Below are 22,500 nucleotides of genomic sequence, written 5' to 3'. Positions count from 1 at the left end.
TCTGCTCAATTACAGCAAGTTTTTGAAACAATATAGAAAATTCACAGCAGTCTAAAAATCAGCACCATGTCATTGTTCTTTATAGTATAATGTGACTTTATCACCAACATCATGATGAAGGAATTGTAGATCAGCGAGTGATGTGAATCAATGCCATGAAAACATCAGATTATAAAAAAGATTCAGTTCTGACCTCATTCTGGATGTTAGATTGGGATTTGTTTAAATTGTTTAAATTTGCGTGTGTCTGAATCAGATCGCTTATGAATTAGATGATTTTACTGTGATGGTCAGTGATGAAAATCTGGTTTAATGGCATCAGCATCTGCATTAAGAAAACCTGAATGTAAATTAGGGTCAATGTTTTTAACCCCACTAAACATCTAGAACAGAATTAATTAATTTCACACTGAAATTTCATTAGATGCAACTGGCTGTCAAACACATATTGAGCTACACATAATCTACACATAACATATACTCTACACACAATCTACACATATGTATTTTCTCAAGCACTTATTGAGTTTAAATAGACATAATTTCAGTAGTAAACCCAAATGACAATAATGTGTTACACTTGCTATAGTTTACTTCCATGTTGTTTCTTCATCAAATATTAATGTCAGATATGAATCAAGTCAATCAGTGAAACATCAGCACCACCTTGAGTAAGAAATAACATGTATATTATGTATGTGTACACGCATGAGATACTGATTATTCACCATTGTCACACAGAAAATCAACATGATATAGTAGTTATTTGTATGAATATAGTACTCATTTGTCTTGTAATAAAGAAATAGATAACATGTGATAGTAAACTTATATAGATATGAAATAATCATAAAAATTAGAATTTATGGAAGTGCAAAAAATAAAAAACACTATTACATATCTCAGGTCTCTAATGACCCTATACACTTTTGGTAACTAAGCAGTAATAAAAAATATATTTTTTGCAATTTTTAGATTGTTTTATTATTATTATTATTATTATTATTATTGTTTTGTTACACTATTCATAAGAGAAATGTTGAGGAATACTAAAGAGGAGTGGGCATGACTCCAAAAAATGGATGAGTACAGGGGTGGAATGTGGTCGCGGGTCACTAAAGACCCAAGGTATGCATTTAAAGGGACAGTTCACCCAAAAATGAAAATTCTGTCATCATTTACTCACCCTCATTCCATCCCAGATGTGTATGACCTTCTTTCTTCTGCAGAACACAAATTAAGATTTTTAGAAGAATATTTCAGCTCTGTAGGTCCATACAATGCAAGTGAATGGTGACCAGAACTTTGAAGCTCCAAAAAACACATAAAGCATAAAAGTAATCCAGTGATTTAATCCATGTCTTCAGAAGTGATATGATAGATGTGGGTGAGAAACAGATCAATATTCAAGTCCTTTCTGACTATAAATCTCCACTTTCACTTTCACTTTCACACTCTTTTTCTTTTGTTTTTGGTGATTCGCATTCTTTGTACTTACCGCCACCTACTGGACAACGAGGAGAATTTATAGTCACTTCCTATCATATCTCTTCTGAAGACATGGATTAAACCACTGGAGTCTTACGGATTAGTTTTATGCTGCCTTTATGTGCTTTTTAGAGCTTCAAAATTCTGTCCACCATTTACTTGCATGGAAAAGAACAGCGTGAACATTCTTCCATAAATAACTCCTTTCATGTTCCACTGATCACGACACAAACAATATGAGGGTGATTAAAATATGACAGAATTTTCATTTTTGGCTGAACTGTTTCTTTAAAGGGCAGAATGTAAAATCTCAGCAAACTCAATAACAGACGACAGATGAAAAGCTTTGAATGGCAGGATACAGAACTGGCATCAACACTGCTGGTGAATCCACAACATACTTACTTGATGGGGATGCCAAAAGCACTGGCTGTACACAACTGTACCATATAAGGACCCTACAGAACACAGAGAACACATGCGAGTGACAACACAGTGATGTAGAAAAGATACTTCAATACTGTATGGAAAACACAAAACTGGTTGTGATCCTCTGATCTGATTGGTGCTGATGTTTAGTGTTTAACAACACCAGAACACTTCTCTGTTTGCATTTGTCTGTATATGTCTGTGTTCACTTCTGTGCATATATGAACTGTTTTACTGTGAGCTGATATTCGGAACAACAGCACACTTGATTTCTGTTCCATTCGGCTGACTGCTGTGTTTCGTATGAAATCATTAAATCAGATGTTATGCATTAATATACCCATATATCTTTGGTACACGTGTGAACAGAAGATCATGTCATCCGTGTTTGCTGACAGAAATCATCACAGAGCTTTTGGCTGTAATTACAGAGGTGATAATATTAATATGATCTCATATTTAACACTCACCAGTAACTGATAGCGAGAAGACAAACACCTATATCAACTTTTATCACACTCTCAAAAGTTTATAATTTGTCTACTAACAATGTCCAACAGTGTGTGTTCATGCATCACACAAGATTTTTGTAATTTTTGTGTCATTTCCAGCACATCTGAAATTCTGTAGAATTCTGAGCTGGAAATGATGCTGATGGAAATGACATTTTAAAGATTTTTCCAATAAAATGACTGACTCTTTTTTTCTTGCTAAGGCTAATTTCTTTCATTTTTTTCTCCCCAATTTGGAATGTCCAATTCCCAATGTGCTCTAATATATAATATCTAATATAATACATTTAGAAAGTTCTCTCTGCCATTTTCAGAAGACTTAGAATAAGGAAGCAATGATATATTAAAAGTTTTGTTTAAATTGATTAATAATTTTGACCACTATGTGGCGCTGTCTCTAAACTGCTTAGGTACCCTCAGGACATGATGTTGAAGACCCCTTCCAATTTTCATTCAAATCAGACAAAGAGTTTTAAATATACATTACTTTTTCATAAAATTAAACATGGTACAGAGGTTATATGGCCGATGTTGGATACATTTATAAAGTTTAAATGCTCATGACCGAGAAATCCAAAGACAACAAACTCATAATTTTAGGTCAAATGGTTCGAAAGTTACGGGCATAGCCAATTTTGACATTTCTTGACCCATAGGTGGCGCTGTCACCAAACTTTGCATGTTACCTCGGATCATGGTCCTTATGAAGCATACCAAATTTCGTTTCAATAGGACAAAGCATTGCCGAGATACAGCCTCAAATCCATTTTCACATCAACCTCGTTAACTTGCCGTTGGCATAATTTCAGAACAGTAGCACAAATTAAAATAGTTTCTGGTCAGTTCTATGCGGCTCATCTGGAGATTATCTTGAGCCACTGTTTGGACAAATCGGACAAAGTTTGACGGATGTGAAAAGTTTAAACTGTAAACGTCATAATCCAAGATAGCGGCCACTGCAATGGGCGGAGTTTTAATGTAAGTGGTCCATTTGAGTCATCAGGAGGAGAGTAATCAGATAAGAATTGTGTCTCTAGGACAAACGGTTCAAAAGACACACACAAAAGAAAAGTGCATTTTTGACATGGTGGTGGCGCTATAGAGTTTGTCCTAGAGACCCCAAATTTGGTATCAGGGCTATTAATGCCCACCCCTATCAGTGTTCCAAATTTCATCATTTTCTGCCATAGACTCCCACCCAGAATAATAATAATAATACTAATTAATACAATAGGGGCTTGGCCCCTAATAAAAGTCAACCCCTGGGACATTATCTAAAGTTTGTATATATATATATATATACACACACTAATATATATTGTGTGATATCTGTCATGTGCATTTGTGTTTTCACAGATGGGTTGCTGATGGGGTTGCTACAGTGATTTCTATCAGCTCTGTGATTGGCTCATTTTGTGGCTGCTGTCGCGATGGCGAAGAGTCCGGAAGTGAAGCTGGCAGTTTTTGGCAGAGCGGGAGTGGGCAAGTCAGGTAAGAGCACACATCGCTGGTGTTATCTTAGGGAACGTTTACACGACAACGATGTACTAAAAACGGAAACGTTTTTCATTTGCGTTTTTGAAAAGTTTAGCGTATAGACGACAACGTTGTCAAAATTCCCTGTTCACACGGATCCACGAAAACGACTAAAAGTGCTGTATTATGCATGCCAGGTCAGTAGTTGGCGATATCACTTTGTAAAGAAACACTACGCGCCTGCGCACATAAGCATTCTTCCACAGAGCGGTGAATACAAACAATGAAGATGACGATCGTCGGTCGTAGTAGTGATGCAGTAAATCTACACTTTCCTGGAAAAGCGTCAATAAACTCAAAATCTTGAGCAGCACAAACACAGTCCTGTAGTCCGCCATTGTAGTTTTGAATGTCTCATGCGTTGTTTTGAAGTACTCGCGCACATGCATATAGACTGAACACGTAATACACGCGCGCATGACGTCATCGTTTTCACAAATTCGCGTTTCTGTATGTTTACACGGAGACGATAACGGCATCTTTTTCAAAAACGTGCACTTTGAAACTCGTTTTCAAAAGTTTGCATTTTCAGGCCCCAAAACGCCGTTGTCATGTAAACGAACAGCCAAAATGTATAAAAAGTTTTCCGTTTTTAGTTGAAAACTTTGTTGCGTAAACGGCCCCTTAGTGTTAAAATGTACTCAAACATCACGCTATTCAGAAATCTACTGTGTCCTTAAATGCTGATAAGTTTAAAAGCTTGATGACATTATGTTTGATGAAATATGATGGAAACTATTCTTCGGTTTTTAAGATATGCATAAAAAGTGATTTCCTTTTGAACAGACTGCCATGCTGTTCTCTGAAGTTCAACATTAAACTGAATTTACAAGGTTTCTGTTGAGTAAATGTTAAACAGGTGATTGTGTTTTATCAAAGTATGTGAACATGTTGAGATTTTAAATCATAATAAATAAATAATTTGGCATACTTCGACACTCCACGCTGGAATAAAACATCTAATAAATAAATAACTGCTCGCTTGAACAACATCAAATGTGTGTTGTTTTAAAGCTTATAAGCTGAACAATGCATTTAGGCAATATAAACAACTCTTAAAGGTGCTTTCTTAATGTGATGACAAATCTGAAGTGTTCCCTTGTTTATAACATATGAAATATGATTATTAACTATACACCATACTGTCAAAAATACAAATCAAAGAAATATATATCGAGTAAAAACCCTGAGAAAAAAAGCAGAGTTTGTGTGAGTGTGTGAGTGAGTGAGTGAGTGAGTGAGTGTGTGAGTGTGTCAGTGAGTGTGTGAGTGTGTGTGTGTGTTTGTGTGAGTGTGTGTGTGAGTGTGTTTGTGTGAGTGTGTGTTTGTGTGAGTGTGTGAGTGAGTGAGTGTGTGAGTGAGTGTGTGAGTGTGTCAGTGAGTGTGTGAGTGTGTGTGTGTGTTTGTGTGAGTGTGTGTGTGAGTGTGTTTGTGTGAGTGTGTGTGTGAGTGTTTGTGTGAGTGAGTGTGTGAGTGTGTGAGTGAGTGTGTGTGTGTGTGTGTTTGTGTGAGAGTGTGTGTGTGTTTGTGTGAGTGTGTGTGTGAGTGTTTGTGTGAGTGTGTGTGTGTGTTTGTATGAGTGTGTGTGTGAGTGTTTGTGTGAGTGTGAGTGTGGGTGTGAGTGTGTGAGTGAGTGAGTGTGTGAGTGTGGGTGTGAGTGTGTGAGTGAGTGAGTGTGTGTGTGTGTTTGTGTGTGAGTGTGTGTGTGAGTGTGTGAGTGAGTGAGTGTGTGAGTGTGGGTGTGAGTGTGTGAGTGAGTGTGTGAGTGAGTGTGTGTTTGTGTGTGAGTGTGTGTGTGAGTGTTTGTGTGAGTGTGTGAGTGTGTGAGTGAGTGTGTGAGTGAGTGTTTGTAAACAGGTGTCTTATTGTCATATTTTAATTTGTAACTTAAACACAAACAAGCCCTAATACAATGTGATACGTTGCATAGATCTTAAAATAATCTTGAAGAAAATGCGACGCTACCTCATATATATCCGGCTCTCTGGAATACTCGATTCTGATTGGTCAGTGGCGCCATCTAATGTTCTGATATTTCTGAGTAACAATCGCACATCCGGGTATCGCGAGTCATCTTTCCTATGTTCATATCACTATGCGATCTCTATAAGTAAGTTAATAAAATAATTTCAACTCAAATCAATATTTCTTGTCCATTTATTTATAAGTAGTCATGTAATAAGCTGGATAATGAGCAGTCAGACACAAAATATACACCAACAGAAGTTTGATGCAAATTCAGCAATTTCTTCTCACATAATAACAGTTTCAACGTGAATCAATATTTCATGTCCATTTATTTACTTATTTGGTTAGTAGCTTCACATCGGTGTTCTGATCACCCTGTCGGGGGTCATTTTGCGATTACAACCAGATGACTGTACATTACCCCTTACAAATCTTCTCTTCTGTTGTTACATTTTTTGGAAAGGTGCACGTCACGCTATGGTGTAGGTTCGACTCAGAACTATAAATCTGCCTTTACTAATCAGAGGAGGGTATAATGAGTTTAATTGAGTGTTAAGTGTGTGTGTTTCTAACAGCAAAACCACAGAGAGAACTGTCTGTCTGTCTGTCTGTCTGTCTGCACGTGGCAGTAATATTTTTAGCACATTAAGGACTTCAGATCATAAGTAACTTTAATGTGTCTCACTGCTTTGATATGTGCTCAGAGAGAGAGAGTGAGATAGTATCACGAGGTACTTCTGCCCACACACATACTTTACTGCCTCCAAGCATATAACAGTGAATTTATAAGAGCTTATTACTGCCGATGACTGTGTGTGGAATGATACTGAAAACTAAACATGCCCTGTGGAGAGAGAGAGAGAGAGAGAGAGAGAGAGACAGACATACACAGAGACAGAAAGAGAGAGAATTTGTGTCACCCACTCAGTAGAAGGAAAAGACTTATATCATCAGACTATTGACCATCAGCATAAAGTGTGGTTCATTCTGAAGATTATTCTGGACTAGAACCGCCCGCTTGTCTGACTGACATTTAATGTGACCAACCGTAGTTTGTTTTGTTTTACATTCCATTTATGGGCTAGTTTATCTGAAATAGATGATGCAACAATAGAGCGCAACAATGCCCACCCACTGTTTCAGCCGTCTTGGTTCTGGAAGTATTTTTCCCATTCATTTTTTCCATAGTGATTTCATAAAATCCTTCATAAAAGAATTGTGGGTGTGCCTGGGTATCTCAGCGAGTATTGATGCTGACTATCACACCTGGAGTCGCGAGTTTGTATCCAGGGTGTGCTGAGTGACTCCAGTCAGGTCTCCTAAGCAACCAAATTGGCCCGGTTGCTAGGGAGGATAGAGTCACATGGGGTAACCTCCTCGTGGTCGCTATAATGTGGTTCTCGCTCTCGGTGGGGCTTGTGGTGAGTTGTGCGTGGATGCCGTGGAGAGTAGCATGAGCCTCCACACACGCTTCGCCTCTGCGGTAACGTGCTCAACAAGTCACGTGATAAGATGCGCGGATTGACGGTCTCAGATGCGGAGGCAACTGAGATTCGTCCTCCGCCACCCGGATTGAGGCGAGTCACTACGCCACCACGAGGACTTAGAGCGCATTGGGAATTGGACGTTCCAAACTGGGAAGAAAAAAATAATTAAAAAAATAGTAATACAAATAAATAAATAAATAAATAAATAAAAGAGTTGTGCGCCATGAATCAACCCAACCAGCTCTGAAGTGAATCACAACATTACAAACTTTGATTTAAAGCTAAATAGTGTTTGAGCAATAATTAATGTGCAATACACAGCTTAGTGTTTTTATATTATCCAACACATCCAACATCTTCTGCCATTACATTCCCTTGCACTGTACATAACCGATTTGTATTTAGATTTGCACTATGTATGTGTATGTGTGTATATATATGTATGTATGTGTGTGTCTGTGTGTGTATGTGTATGTATGTGTATGTGTGTATATGTATATATATATACTCCCGGTCAAAAGTTTTGAAACACTTGACTGAAATGTTTCTCATGATCTTAAAAATCTTTTGATCTGAAGGCGTATGATTAAATGTTTGAAATTAGTTTTGTAGACAAAAATATAATTGTGCCACCATATTAATTTATTTCATTATAAAACTAAAATTTTATTAAAATAAAAAAATAGTTTTTGAAATTGATGACTTGGACCAAATAATAAAGAAAAGCAGCCAATAAGTGCCCAACATAGATGGGAACTCCTTCAATACTGTTTAAAAAGCATCCCAGGGTGATACCTCAAGAAGTTGGTTGAGAAAATGTCAAGAGTACATGTCTGCAAATTCTAGGTAAAGAGTGACTACTATGAAGATGCTCAAATATAACACAGTTTTGATTTATTTTGGATTTTGTTTAGTCACAACATAATTCCCATAGTTCCATTTATGTTATTCCATAGTTCTGATGACTTTACTATTATTCTAAAATGTGAAAAATAATAATAATAAAGAATGAGTGTGTTTCAAAACTTTTGACCGGTAGTGTGCGTGTGTGTGTGTGTGTATATATATATATATATATATATATTGTCTGTTGTGTATTCTATATATACTTTATTTTCTTTTCAATATTTATTTATTTTTTATTCAATTTTTAATTATTTTTTAAAAGTCTTGTTGCTGTTTTTATTGTTGTGTACTGGAAGCTTCTGTCACCAAGACAAATTCCTTGTATGTGTAAGCATACTTGGCAATAAAGCTGATTCTGATTCTGATTAATATTTTCGGATTTTACCTAGAAGGGTTAACTAGAAGCTTTCTTTATAAGTAAGAGCATTAGCTAAGACAGAATTTATTTTATATATAACAAAATGGACATTATAACAGATACACTATATTGCCAAAAGTATTCGCTCACCCATCCAAATAATTGAATTCAGGTGTTCTAATCACTTCCATGGCCACAGGTGTATAAAATGAAGCACCTAGGCATGCAGACTGCTTCTACAAACATTTGTGAAAGAATGGGCCGCTCTCAGGAGCTCAGTGAATTCCAGCGTGGTACTGTGATAGGATGCCACCTGTGCAACAAGTCCAGTCGTGAAATTTCCTCGCTACTAAATATTCCACAGTCAACTGTCAGTGGTATTATAACAAAGTGGAAGCGATTGGGAATGACAGCAACTCAGCCACGAAGTGGTAGGCCACGTAAAATGACAGAGCGGGGTCAGCGGATGCTGAGGCGCATAGTGCGCAGAGGTCGCCAACTTTCTGCAGAGTCAATTGCTACAGACCTCAAGTTCATGTGGCCTTCAGATTAGCTCAAGAACAGTGCGTAGAGAGCTTCATGGAATGGGTTTCCATGGCCGAGCAGCTGCATCCAAGCCATACATCACCAAGTGCAATGCAAAGCGTCGGATGCAGTGGTGTAAAGCACGCCGCCACTGGACTCCAGAGCAGTGGAGACGCGTTCTCTGGAGTGACGAATCACGCTTCTCCATCTGGCAATCTGATGGATGAGTCTGGGTTTGGCGGTTGCCAGGAGAACGGTACTTGTCTGACTGCATTGTGCCAACTGTGAAGTTTGGTGGAGGGGGGATTATGGTGTGGGGTTGTTTTTCAGGAGCTGGGCTTGGCCCCTTAGTTCCAGTGAAAGGAACTCTGAATGCTTCAGCATACCAAGAGATTTTGGACAATTCCATGCTCCCAACTTTGTGGGAACAGTTTGGGGATAGCCCCTTCCTGTTCCAACATGACTGCGCACCAGTGCACAAAGCAAGGTCCATAAAGACATGGATGAGCGAGTTTGGTGTGGAAGAACTTGACTGGCCTGCACAGAGTCCTGACCTCAACCCGATAGAGCACCTTTGGGATGAATTAGAGCGAAGACTGCGAGCCAGGCCTTCTCGTCCAACATCAGTGTCTGACCTCACAAATGCGCTTCTGGAAGAATGGTCAAAAATTCCCATAAACACACTCCTAAACCTTGTGGAAAGCCTTCCCAGAAGAGTTGAAGCTGTTATAGCTGCAAAGGGTGGGCCGACGTCATATTAAACCCTATGGATTAAGAATGGGATGTCACTTAAGTTCATATGTGTCTAAAGGCAGATGAGCGAAGACTTTTGGCAATATAGTGTATATACGCGTTTGAATCGATATCGAACAGAATCGAGATCTTGTGAAATAAGGCATATCTTACTTTGGGCAGACATTTGAATGGCTTTCGCTGAGATGGCACATGATTGAATGGGCACTGAAGAGTATTTGAGTAGATTTGATTGCTTTTGTAGAGTAATTAACCCTTATTTTGTATTCCGGTCATTTTGACCTGGACAACTTTTTTTTTTCTTAGATTTTTTTTTACACAGACACACACACACACACACACACACACACACACACACACACACACACACACAAACACTCAGACACACAAACACTCACTCACACACACACTCACACAAACACTCACACACACACACACACACACACACACACACACACACACACACACATGTTGGTGCAGCTATCATTATGAGGACTCTCCATAGACATAATGATTTTTATACTGTACAAACTATAGATTCTATCCCCTAACCCTAAACCTAACCCTCACACACTCACACACTCACACACACACACACTCACGCACACACACACACATGTTGGTGCAGCTATCATTATGAGGACTCTCCATAGACATAATGATTTTTATACTGTATGAACTATAGATTCTATCCCCTAACCCTAACCCTAACCCTACCCCTAAACCTAACCCTCACAAAAAACTTTCTGCATTTTTACATTTTCAATAAAACATCATTTAGTATGTTTTTTAAGTGATTTGAATTATGGGGACACTACAAATGTCCTCATAAACCACATTTATAGCATAATACCCTTGTAATAACCAGTTTATAACCTAAAAAAAGTCCTCATAAACCACCTAAACCTGCCCACACACTCACACACAGACACACACACACGCACACCTATCTCAGTGTAATTGTGCTGAAGGACACAGATGCTTGTGTATTCTGCAGTGTTTGAAATGGTACGCTTTGTTTGTGTTTATTTTTAAACACTTGTGGTATTCAGGTTGAGTCATATACACCCACAGCTCTAGAAGAACATTATACAACACTAACAAGATGTCTACTAAGAAAATATTTATCTGAAGATCAAGGAGAGCCTTTTCCTTCCCTCAAAAGCTCTACATGGATTTTTAGATGTTCACTTTTAAGAGTCTGTTATGATGACCAACACACGTGTTGCATAAGAGATTATGAACAAATGGCCTTTTTAGACTTTTGTAACAGTGGTCGTATTTCAGGGCAAATGGAGGCGTCAGGACCAGGGTGAATGAATTTGGTGTGATAGTCACCTCCGGCCCGAGCTCCGCCCTCTCCGGAACTACCGTTGCCAAGGCCACAGGGACCGCCTCTCTCCATGGTTTTAGGAGGTTGAGGTGGTAAATTAGACATGCACCGCCCCTGTCTGTTCACCTAATCTCAAAATCGAGATCTCCAACTCACCGTGTGACCTCAAAGGGCCCTTGCCACTTGGCGAGTAATTTAGAGTTTGAGGTGGGCAGTAATGCAAGCACTTTATCTCCTGGTGCGAATTCCCGTAGTAGAGTGCCCCTGTCATACAGTCGGCTTTGATGTTCGTGAGCTTGGAGCAAATTCTCCTGTGTTAACTGACCCAAAGTGTGGAGTTTTGCTCTAAGATCAAGAACGTATTGAATTTCATTTTTACTGTTTGAAGGTCCCTCCTCCCAAGCTTCCCGCATGACATCGAGCACGGCGCGTGGCCATCACCCATACAGCACCTCGAATGGGGAAAACCCTGTGGAGGCTTGTGGGACCTCTCACACTGCAAATAACAGGGGTTCGAGCCACTTATTCCAATTTCTAGCGTCCTCGTGTACGAACTTACGAATCATATTTTTTAAGGTTTTATTAAATCATTCCACCAACCCATCTGTTTGTGGGTGGTAAACACTGGTGTGAATCAATTTAATACCTAACAATTCGTACAGTTCACGTAGTGTTTGTGATATAAATGTAGTGCCTTGATCAGTGAGGATTTCTTTTGGAATACCGACTCGGAAGGTTATTCTGAAGAGTGTGCCCGCAACACTACATACTGAGATGTTGTGTAGGGGCACTGCTTCTGGATATCGCGTTGCATAATCCACCAGAACTAATATAAAGCGATGCCCATATGTGGTCTGTTCTAATAGCCCGACGAGGTCCATGCCAATTCTTTCGAAGGGGACCTCGATCAGTGGTAGATGGTGCAATGGTGCTTTTGGGGTGGCCGGTGGATTCACCAACTGACATTCATGGCACACCGCACACCATTTGTGAATGTCCCCGTGAATGCCCGGCCAAAAAAAATGAGCCATTATTTGGTTAAGTGTTTTCTTGTGACCTAAATAGCCAGCCATTGGATTATAGTGAGCCGCTTGGAAGAGGGTTTCCTGACAGCTCTTCGGTACTAATAATTGGGTTGTATTTTCTTTTGTTTGTGTGTCCTGCGTCACTCGATACAACCAGTCTTTAATAATTGAAAAGTATGGGTATGTGAGTGCGACGTCAAGCTGAAGCTGTTGACCATCGATGACTCTCACTTGGTCAAACGCATGTTTGAGGGACTCGTGACGTGACTGCTCTAGAGGGAAATCCCCCTTAGGGAATCCCCTAAGGACGGTAATTCCCTCTCTTGCATCATTTTGACACAGAGCAGATGTAGACGGCACCACCTCCCCCACCATAATATCACACACCGAGACAACATTTTACAGGACCCATCCACACATATTTCCCTTAATAATTTCCTAAAATCAGGCCAATTCGTTCCCAAAATCATTGGATGGGTGAGGCGGGAATTAATCGTGGCCTCTACTCTATGCTGTTTCCCCCTAAATAGTATCTCAATGGTAACGACCCGGAATGGTGGTGGTGGCATAGTGGACTAAAGCACATTACAGGTTGTTGGTTCAATCCCCACAGCCACCACCATTGTGTCCTTGAGCAAGACACTTAACTCCAGGTTGCTCCAGGGGGATTGTCCCTATAATAAGGGCACTGTAAGTCACTTTGGATAAAAGCGTCTGCCAAATGCATAAATGTAAATGTAACGACCAGATACCTGTGAACCCATGCACGAACTGCACACTCACCCGTTGATTCGAACACAGTGCCCCGCCTTGCACCAAGCATTGGTGGACAGAGGTTTGGGTACAACGCGAATCCACCAAAGCTTGATGTGTATCCCCTTTTAAACTCACTGGTATCCAGTATATCCCTGCCTGATTGGTGGTGGCCTGCAGAGCGTCAGGGATCCGGATCAGTGATGGGACGGGATGGAAACGGGAGAGGGTTTGAGAGGTAGGATAGAAAGATAGAGGAGAGAGAGAAGAAAGAGCCTCGGGTTCGCTGCCTCCCGGAAATGCCGTCATGTAGTCTTCTGCCAGCTGGACGGCTTCTTCCAGCGATGCCGGGTGGTGGCACTGGATCCACTTGGCCATCCCCTGAGGGAGTTGATATATGAACTGCTCCAGTTTCACCAGGTCAATGATAACCAAGGAGCCGCGGGTTCCTTCAGCCAGCAGCCAGCAGCCATCTTCGACTGTCATTCTGTTGTGGATGTTGCGTGAAAGAAAACAGGCGGAAGTGTTTCCCAAACCCGAACCGGAAGTGCTAGCGGTTCTGCTCTGGACTATGGCCAACCTGTTGCACGATCACCTTCTCCAAGTCTCTGTAGTTGAGGAGGCTGGCGGCAGGAAGTTACTGGGCCGCTAGCTGCACTTCCCCAGAGAGCAGAGGTAACAGGCGGGCCACCCACTGGTCGGGTGGCCATCTCCACACCTCGGCCGTCTTCTCAAATAAGTCGAGGTAGGCCTCGGGATCATCACTCAGCCCCATCTTGATAAGAGTAACATTGTTGTGGACACTGGGGTCGCAGCTGCAGCCCCGTCTCTGGCGATCAGGCTCTGGGATGCCTACCGATCCTCCGCTTGGGCCTGGAGCAGGAGTTGGAAACTTTGTTTCTGCTCCAGGTGTAAATCCATGAGGGCTTGATATTGGTTCTGCTGGATGCTGGCAAGGGACTTGAATACTTCGCCCAGTGATGAAGGGTCCATGATGACGTTATCATCCAAATCTCAGGTTTCAACACCAGTGTAACAGCGTTCATATTTCAGGGCAAGTGGAGGAGTCAGGAGGCAGCGGAAACAGTCAACATGAGTACTTTTATTACTCCTTTAGCATCGGCAAACATAAACAAAAAGGGCTCTTTGTGGCCAAATATACACACATGTAAGTCAATGAGAGTTAACTTCAATCTTAGAAAACACACACACAGCCGACTCTCTCTCTGGTCTCTCCTTCTGCCAACTGATGCGCTTGTCTGCCTTTTCCGGTCTCCCTCTGCCATCACTATAACAAGACAGGTGTTAATGATAATGACAGCCCAGGTGACGAGCCTTATCGCTCTCCCTCTCCCGCAGACAGACACGTGACCACGCCCCCATCCCCACAGCGTTTTATTTAAAGTTATGTGTGTGACACAATCAGAATTTTTTTCTTTAGGACGGACAGAAATGTATGTTTTTTTGCAGTTTTCTGTAGAGGTAAATATATCGGTGTTACCAATTCATTGGTGCATATAGTTGCTTTTTGGAATAATCGATTATCTGCAAATATCTGTCGATAATTGCAGATAGATAAAATAAGAGTCTCTGGTGTGTTTTGCGCTTGTTAATACATAAAAGTCCTGCGTTATGTACCAAATGTTATTTTTTTTCTGGTTATTATTAGGATTTTGGTTGAACAAATAAACTGCATCTGGGATTTTATTCATTTTGGACTCACCATAATAAAGAAAGAATACAAATAAATACAAATAAATCAATTTGAAAAACTATCGGCCGATTAATCGGTTATCGGCCTCTCACCACCTTAGTTATCGGTCAGCCTCTAATTTTCTGTAAAGTTGGTCACAGATTGACACTTTTGTGCAATGATTTGAATGAGTTTTTCAAATAATTCTATTACTCTGGTATCAACTTTTCCAAATAAACACGCCCCTAAAACAAAAACTGTCATTGGTCACTTTACATGTCAGTCAGACATCTCTGATAGTCAAAAGTCTGGCTATGTGAGACTAATATATTTTTTACAATCTCCATTGAATGCAAAAGAGAAAAATCGTACATACTTTAAACAGGATTCTTTCCTTCATAAATTAAATAATTTCACCAGCTCATCAGCGTTCATTCTGTTAGATGAAACACGCAGCTATTTCAAAGCCCATACACATCACACACAAACACTGTTCATTGGCAGGTTTATGTGGGAAAGTCAGATCGCTCTGAGCTCTTGACATTTCTGAGCCGGGTCTTTTACACTTTTACAAATGTGTGAAACTGGAGCCAGTAAAGCGTCCTACTTAGGGTGCTTAACAGTGCTTGAATGAATGCGGTCCATTCTTCCACTACTGTCGTATTGTTGTAAAGGGCCAGACACACACACACACACACACACACACACACACACACACATACACACACACACACACACACACACACACACATGCACATGCGCACATGCGACAGAGAAACAACTCTTTCTGTAAAACACATATGACCTGCTGCTATGTTTTTGTCTTTAATCAAACCCCTGTGTCATTTCAGTAGCTGCCTACAGTATATTTATACTATTTTCTTCTGGATAGATTCATTGTTGGTGATTGTGAGGTTGTATTTGTATTTTGTCTTGTTAGCGTTTTTAGTAATTATGAGGGTTAATCTGGTCAAACAGTATTAACATCATGTGATCCCATGTACACATACGTGGACGTTGTGTTTTGGATTTGCTATATGCAACGCATAGTTTAATTTCATTTAAACTGACTGATCTCAGTTCAGGAGACTCTGTGCTGTCAGTAAAGGGTTAAACTTTCATTGTACAGAGTCATGTGACCAAACAACATGGCGCTGATCACAGCGGAGTTTGTTTTTGGGAGAAACGCCAACAAAACTATATCTGGTAAGAAACCTCATTACGTTTTTACATTGAAACCTGTTTGAGTCAAAAGATTAGAGTCTCTAGTTTCATACGATATGCTGTTTTTAAAATTTGAGTGATTTATCAGGAAATGACACGCTGTTAAACACAATGTCCACTAGTGTGGACAATAGCACAAGAGTTTCATTAGAAATCCTGTATTTACTGAACATTATCACACTGAGAAAATGTTTCAGTGAGTCTTTATATGGAGTTAGGATGAAAATAAGGTGCATTTCAAACTGTTCTGAGACCAGTGCAGACAGACAGCACACTGGAGGTTAAGTCATTCACTAAATAGGGAGCAAGGGAGCATCCTATAGCTCTCTATGCAGTTAAGTGCATTCACTCCTAAAATCTGATCAAAAGTTCAGTTTCAGGCTGCAGATGATGTTTGGATCACTCAACATGTTTGACCGACATGTGACAATGATAATCAGTACATAGATTCAGAAGTGGAAGTGACCCATTGACCTTCTGTGGAAAATCTGTTTATGGTTTAAACAAGTGACCAGAACCAGAAACACAACAGATAAAGGAAAAGTCAATACAGGCCAAAGAAACATGGATGATGTATTTGATAAATAGCAAATTACAATCGGGTTGTCCCATGTCAAATCAACCAACTTTCTGAAACTTCCCAAATTGAAATGTTTAATTTTGTTAATACTTTTTCTGTAGAAACATAAACATAAATGTAAATATGAAAAGCCATGAATCAATATTTACAGAGTAATCCAGTATGTTGTAGAAGGGGGTCAAAATGGCAATATTCACCTATGTATGATTTTGGAGCAAAACTACTGGTCAAACAAATAACATTAGAAAGGTGTCAGCATCATGATTTTATTTGTACACAGAGATTGGTAGATCTATTACTAAAATCAGTTGACTTTAGCAATCCTTGTTGCATTATCTGCCAATGGTGAGAGTCCAAATATGGGAAAAAGCACTTTTTGTGTTCTTTTTCCAAAGTTGGCATGCCTGTAACTCAAGAAGTGTGAAAGATATCTTAATATCCTTTTAGATTCTGATTCAGAACAAACTTTTCTTTTTATATCTGCATTTTTAAGGCCCTATACGATTACATCCCAGAGATATGGGGCTCTTAATGTGGCTCCATCCAGAAATTTTACAATGGTCGAAAACTAAATGTGGGTTAAATGGTATGAAACTAGTTTTTCCTGTCCAACAAAACAAAAGCCTGAAGTACAAATACTGTTGAAACTACAAGTGTACCTTAACTGTCTAAAAGTACAATAATTTTATAATGATTAAAAAATGACTATTAACTACTAATAAAATGACAATGTCAAAATTCAGTTCTATTTTGATATCAAATTCATTCGTACAAGAGAAGAGTGTGTCCAATACTGTCACTGTGAGTGTTAGAGCCATTAGACAGCACTAATCGATCACTGAATCAGATCTGCCCTGTGTTCAGGCCCTCAAGCATTAATTGATCATTTAATTAGTTCAGACTGATTGTCATGAGGTTTCCATGTCAACGGCATGCTGGGATTAATACAGACTTTCCATTCGGTGGTTGTGATGAAGAGCAGGACAGAGTCTGACATGAGGAGAGCTTGTGGGAAAACAGACCGATGATTTGATTCTGCCACATTTTAACAACAAAAACTGAAGAAATCTGTTCCAAATGGATCTGTTGAGGGACTTTTAAGCAACATAAATACAAGCGTGTTTGCTGTGTGCATTTTCCATTCCTTTTTTGATTTGTAACTAGTAGCACCTAATAAACATACAAAAAAATAAATATTTTTCTAGAGCAAATAGTTTTCCTAATAATGTATGTCCACATATGTGTACAGCGGGACTAAGTTCTGATATTTTAAAGAACTCTAAGCTATAGAAAGTCTGATTTCTTAAATCAAATTGTTTATGATGTTTCCAGGAATGTTGATTATTCATGTTTTTGGATGTTAATCATAAATTAGCATAATTAATTCAGATTCAAAGTAATGTCCAGCATCATCCAATCACTGTCAATCATGTTAAAATAAAATGATACATTATAAATTCTGAATCTATGTACTGATTATCATTGTCACATGTCTGTCAAACATGTTGAGTGATCCAAACATCATCTGCAGCCTGAAACTGAACTTTTGATCAGATTTTAGGAGTGAATGCACTTAACTGCATAGAGAGCTATAGGATGCTCCCTTGCTCCCTATTTAGTGAATGACTTAACCTCCAGTGTGCTGTCTGTCTGCACTGGTCTCAGAACAGTTTGAAATGCACCTTATTTTCATCCTAACTCCATATAAAGCCTCTGAAAGACACATTTTCCACTCTGGCAGCTGCATTTTGAACCAACGGAAGTTTATTTATTGATCTTGCTGGACATCCTCCCAGTAATGCATTACAATAATCTAGTCTTGAGGTCATGAACACATGAATTAGTTTTTCGGCATCAGCAACAGAGAGCATGTGTCGTAATTTAGCAATATTTCTCAGGTGGAGGAATGCTGTAATACAAACATTGGACATGTGATTTTCAAAGGACAGATTGGTATGAAATATAACACTTAAGTTCTTTGCTGTTGATGATGATGTAACAGTACATCCATCAAGAGACAAATGATATTTTAGCGGCTTATTTTTAGATGTTTTTGGTCCAATAACTAGTACCTCTGTTTTGTCGGAATTGAGTAGTTGGAAATTTCTGGCCATCCAATCTTTGATTTCATTGATACACTCTGTTAATTTGGAGAATTGTGAAATTTTGTTAAGTTTTGAAGAAATATAAAGTTGGGTATCGTCGGCATAACAGTGGAAACTTATTCCATGATTCCTGATAATATCTCCCAGGGAAAGCATATATAAGGAGAAAAGCAGAGGCCCTAAAACTGATCCCTGTGGCACTCCATACTAATCATTTATTTGATTTGACAGTTCCTCATTTATACAAAGAAAATGGTAGCAGCCTGATAAATAGGACCTAAACCATGCTAATGCAAGTCCACAAATGCCAACATAATTCTCCAGCCTATTCAAGAGAATATCGTGATCTATCGTGTCAAAGGCAGCACTAGGCAGCACTGATAAATCACTAAAATTTTTAAAATGGCATATCGGATGAAACTAGAGACTCTACTTTTTCGATATAAACAGGTTTAAATGTAAAAATGTTTTTTTTTTTTTTTTTTTTTTTTTTGCTGTTTCTCCCAAAGACAAACTCAGCTGTGATCGGCGCCATGTTGTTTTGTCACATGACTCTGTACCTTGAAGGTTTAACCATTTATTGACAGCGCAGAGTCTTCTGAACTGTAATCAGTCGGTTTAAATTCATTTAAATTATGTGTTGCTTATAGCGAAGCCAAAATACAATGTCCACGTATGTGGACGTGGGGCAGCGTGAGATTAAACTGTTCCCAGTGTGCCGCTCACAGCGTGAGACACTGAAAAAAGCAGTCACAAATGTCCTTCTAGTGCATGCTTACGTAAATGAACAATTAAGTAGCAAAGATGGTTTCAAGAATGTGACTGCAGATCTGCATCATCCCCATGACAACATCAATTAGACTGTCTTAATGTTAACTACTCTGGTTTTGATTATGGGGTGTGTGTTTGTCTAATGTAGTAACACAACAGCAGATGTGGATTATTAGAGCACTGCTGCTGTTGCCTTCGGTGCAACAAACAAGAAAATTTGCATCTATTAACCTGCAGAACTCTGTGTTCAGAATAATTGCATTATTAAATCTATTACCTGATCTTCCCTTTTTAAACTGTAGGATCAAATAAAAGCTTTGCCCTTTCTTATAATGGAAAAACGTTGGTCAAAGAAAATGGAATTTGTGACAATGATTTATAACTGTGAAATCTGAAAACAGCACAAGAGCCTCTGGACACAAACAAATGAATCTGTTTTCACATCACACTCAGATACACAACATGTTTTATGGGGTTTGGATGAGGAGAGTTTGGTTTGGCGTTTCATACTTTGTTCATATTTGTCCTATAAATATATAAATATATCAGGATGATAAAAGACAATCTGACAAACACCGCTTTCTTTCCTGTGTTGACGTATCTTTTACCAAAACAGAAAGTTGGGGTGGGGCATACGGTATGAAAGGACTCATCTTTATGTGTGTTTTTGCTACTTGCAAGGTAGTTTATTCACAATATAACAAGCCTTCTTGTACCGTATTGCTTAAAAATGGGAGGCAAATTCCCATTCTAGAGCGCTTTTGTTTGGGGAAACATTTGTACAAGCCCCTGTTAACAAGATTATATTTTCCTGTAAAAGAAAGACTGTACATGTTACATTTGAACTAAAAGACACAAAACTTCATGGGTTCTTTATAGATGTTCTCTTCTATTTAATGGCAGAGTGATTGTTCAAACTGTAAATGAAAGTGTCAGTGTTAGAAACGGATCCTCACTTGATTCTCACTCACATGCACGCAAGAATGTGACAGAAACGCAAGATAAATCAGTGCGACCGCCAAAACTGCACCATTACATTTCTGCATTCTGTTACGCCACATGAGACGACGACACCAGAAAATACACACCGAGACAGAGATAGAGAGGTTATTTTCTGAGGTCGCATCTCATTGTTGTGTCGGACAGGAAGTTAATGGAATCGGATGATGAATGGATGACTCACACATGCACAAAAACACCATCAGCTCATAAAAGACACACACTAGCATACCAATTTACTCAATACTGCACTGTATGTATACTGTCTACTATTTTTACAAATAGTATGTGAAACTGATTGCATTTAGCAATGCTGAATGTTTCAAAGAGTAGCTCACTGTAATGCCATCACATTCGGGCTGCCACCCTCCCAGGATTTTCCAGGATCGTCCCGGTTTTTGGCCATCGACACGTTCACACATATGAATCCTTGTTTATAGCACACTATGCAAGGAGGAGAATCAAACACATTCTCATATGAATCATAAAGTCTGATTCATTTTAGTGAACTGATTTGTTCGGATGATTGAGATTTTACCCTTTTGTGCGAACAATCCTTTAAACTTTAGTCTACTTACTATAATGCTTTAATGTTCTGGAAAACATGTACAGAAATAACAAGAAAGTCCTTCCTTTTATAATGCCCAACAATCCAAAAAATTAATAAAAAAAAGCCTGTTTTTTAAGATTTACGCATTTCAATTTCATAACAAAATTCCATCAAAATAAATCGAGTAATCTTTAACAAAATAATAAAATTAAAAAAACTAAATATTTTATGTTTTATTTAATTTGGTTAAAGATTACTCAGTTTATTTTGATGGAATTTTGTTATGAAATTAAAATGCATATTTAAAAAACGGGGCCACTATGTTCCATTGCTCACATAAAGGTGTTTGCACGATTTTTGCCGTACTTTTACGACTTTTTGTAAACAACTAAACTTAACAAATGAGCAACTTAACAAATAAATAAATTCATCTTTAGGTACATTTTCAATGGCAACAAACTTAAGTGCTTCTCTTTCATCATGTGGCCTTGTTTTTTTTTTTGTGGCAATTTATTTATTTATTTGTTAAGTTGTTGCTCACGATGATGTCACAGTGACATCATTTAGTTGTTTACAAAAAGTCATAGAAGTATACAAAAAATAGTGCAAACACCTTGAAGATATGAGCAATCAAACATAGTGGCTTTTTTTTTTTTTTTTTGGGGCCACCCTGTAATTTCCATATCAAACAAGAAGTAAACAATCATAAATAATATGTTTTATTACTTGCATGACATTTTTCTGTCATTGATCAGGTAACCATCACATGACCTCATCACATTGAGAGATGTCCTTGGAAGTAAATTAGTTAGTTATTTTGTTGTATTTTTATTCAATGTTGTGGATGATGAACATTATGAGGTCATATGACAATTGTGTAGTATACTACAATTTGAAATGTTTAGCGTGTAATATTCCCTGCTCTTTCACATACTATTTAAAAAAAATAGTAGTATGCAGTATGTATTAAATAGAAAGCTAGCACTCCATTTTGTGATAATAAATTGAAGTTGATTTACTGCAGGAGAGTCATTAATCACCCCAGCGGTCAGGGGCTGTTTATGATCTAACAAATAATGAAGACAGAGTTTGTAACTGTGAGCCACAACAGTCTGTGCTTGAGTCGATCAGATGCTGGATAACATTGGGGTAACGCTCAGATTCCTGCCAGGACATTTTAAGTGAAACCAGATGAAAACAGAGATACTTTACATAACAGATCAACAGCAGAGGAAGTAAATTCATTCACACTCATTTCTGAACATGTGAAATAGTTTCATCTGTCATCGGCCTTTAAAGGAATAGTTCACCCAAAAAAATAACAATTTCTGATTATTTACTCACTCTCATGTCGTTCCAAACCTAAATGTGGATATTTTTTCCATGAAATACATTTGAATATAATCATCATTATGCATCTAATGCCACACAACAACAGTTTATAGTAATAAAGGACATACAATTACCATAAAAATATCACAAAAGCGGTCCATATGACTCGGTGG

The 22,500-nt window shown here is 38.7% G+C and overlaps 1 protein-coding gene across 1 annotated transcript in view; it reads left to right on the top strand.

The window, feature by feature from the left end:
• The window catches only part of LOC127435217 (ras-related and estrogen-regulated growth inhibitor-like), a 33,688-nt gene that overhangs the window by 73 nt on the left and 11,115 nt on the right, over positions 1-22,500 (top strand). Inside the window, exon 2 of the mRNA XM_051688500.1 lies at positions 3,786-3,920. Within this exon, the coding sequence (XP_051544460.1) occupies positions 3,860-3,920 (61 nt within the window). The 5' untranslated portion in view covers positions 3,786-3,859. The remainder of the gene's footprint in view (positions 1-3,785; positions 3,921-22,500) is intronic.

Source organism: Myxocyprinus asiaticus, chromosome 45, assembly GCF_019703515.2.
Source record: "Myxocyprinus asiaticus isolate MX2 ecotype Aquarium Trade chromosome 45, UBuf_Myxa_2, whole genome shotgun sequence".
In the NCBI taxonomy this organism is placed as follows: Eukaryota; Metazoa; Chordata; class Actinopteri; order Cypriniformes; family Catostomidae; genus Myxocyprinus; species Myxocyprinus asiaticus.
Note: the sequence above shows the minus strand (reverse complement) of the source record. Positions and strands in the feature narration are given on the sequence as shown.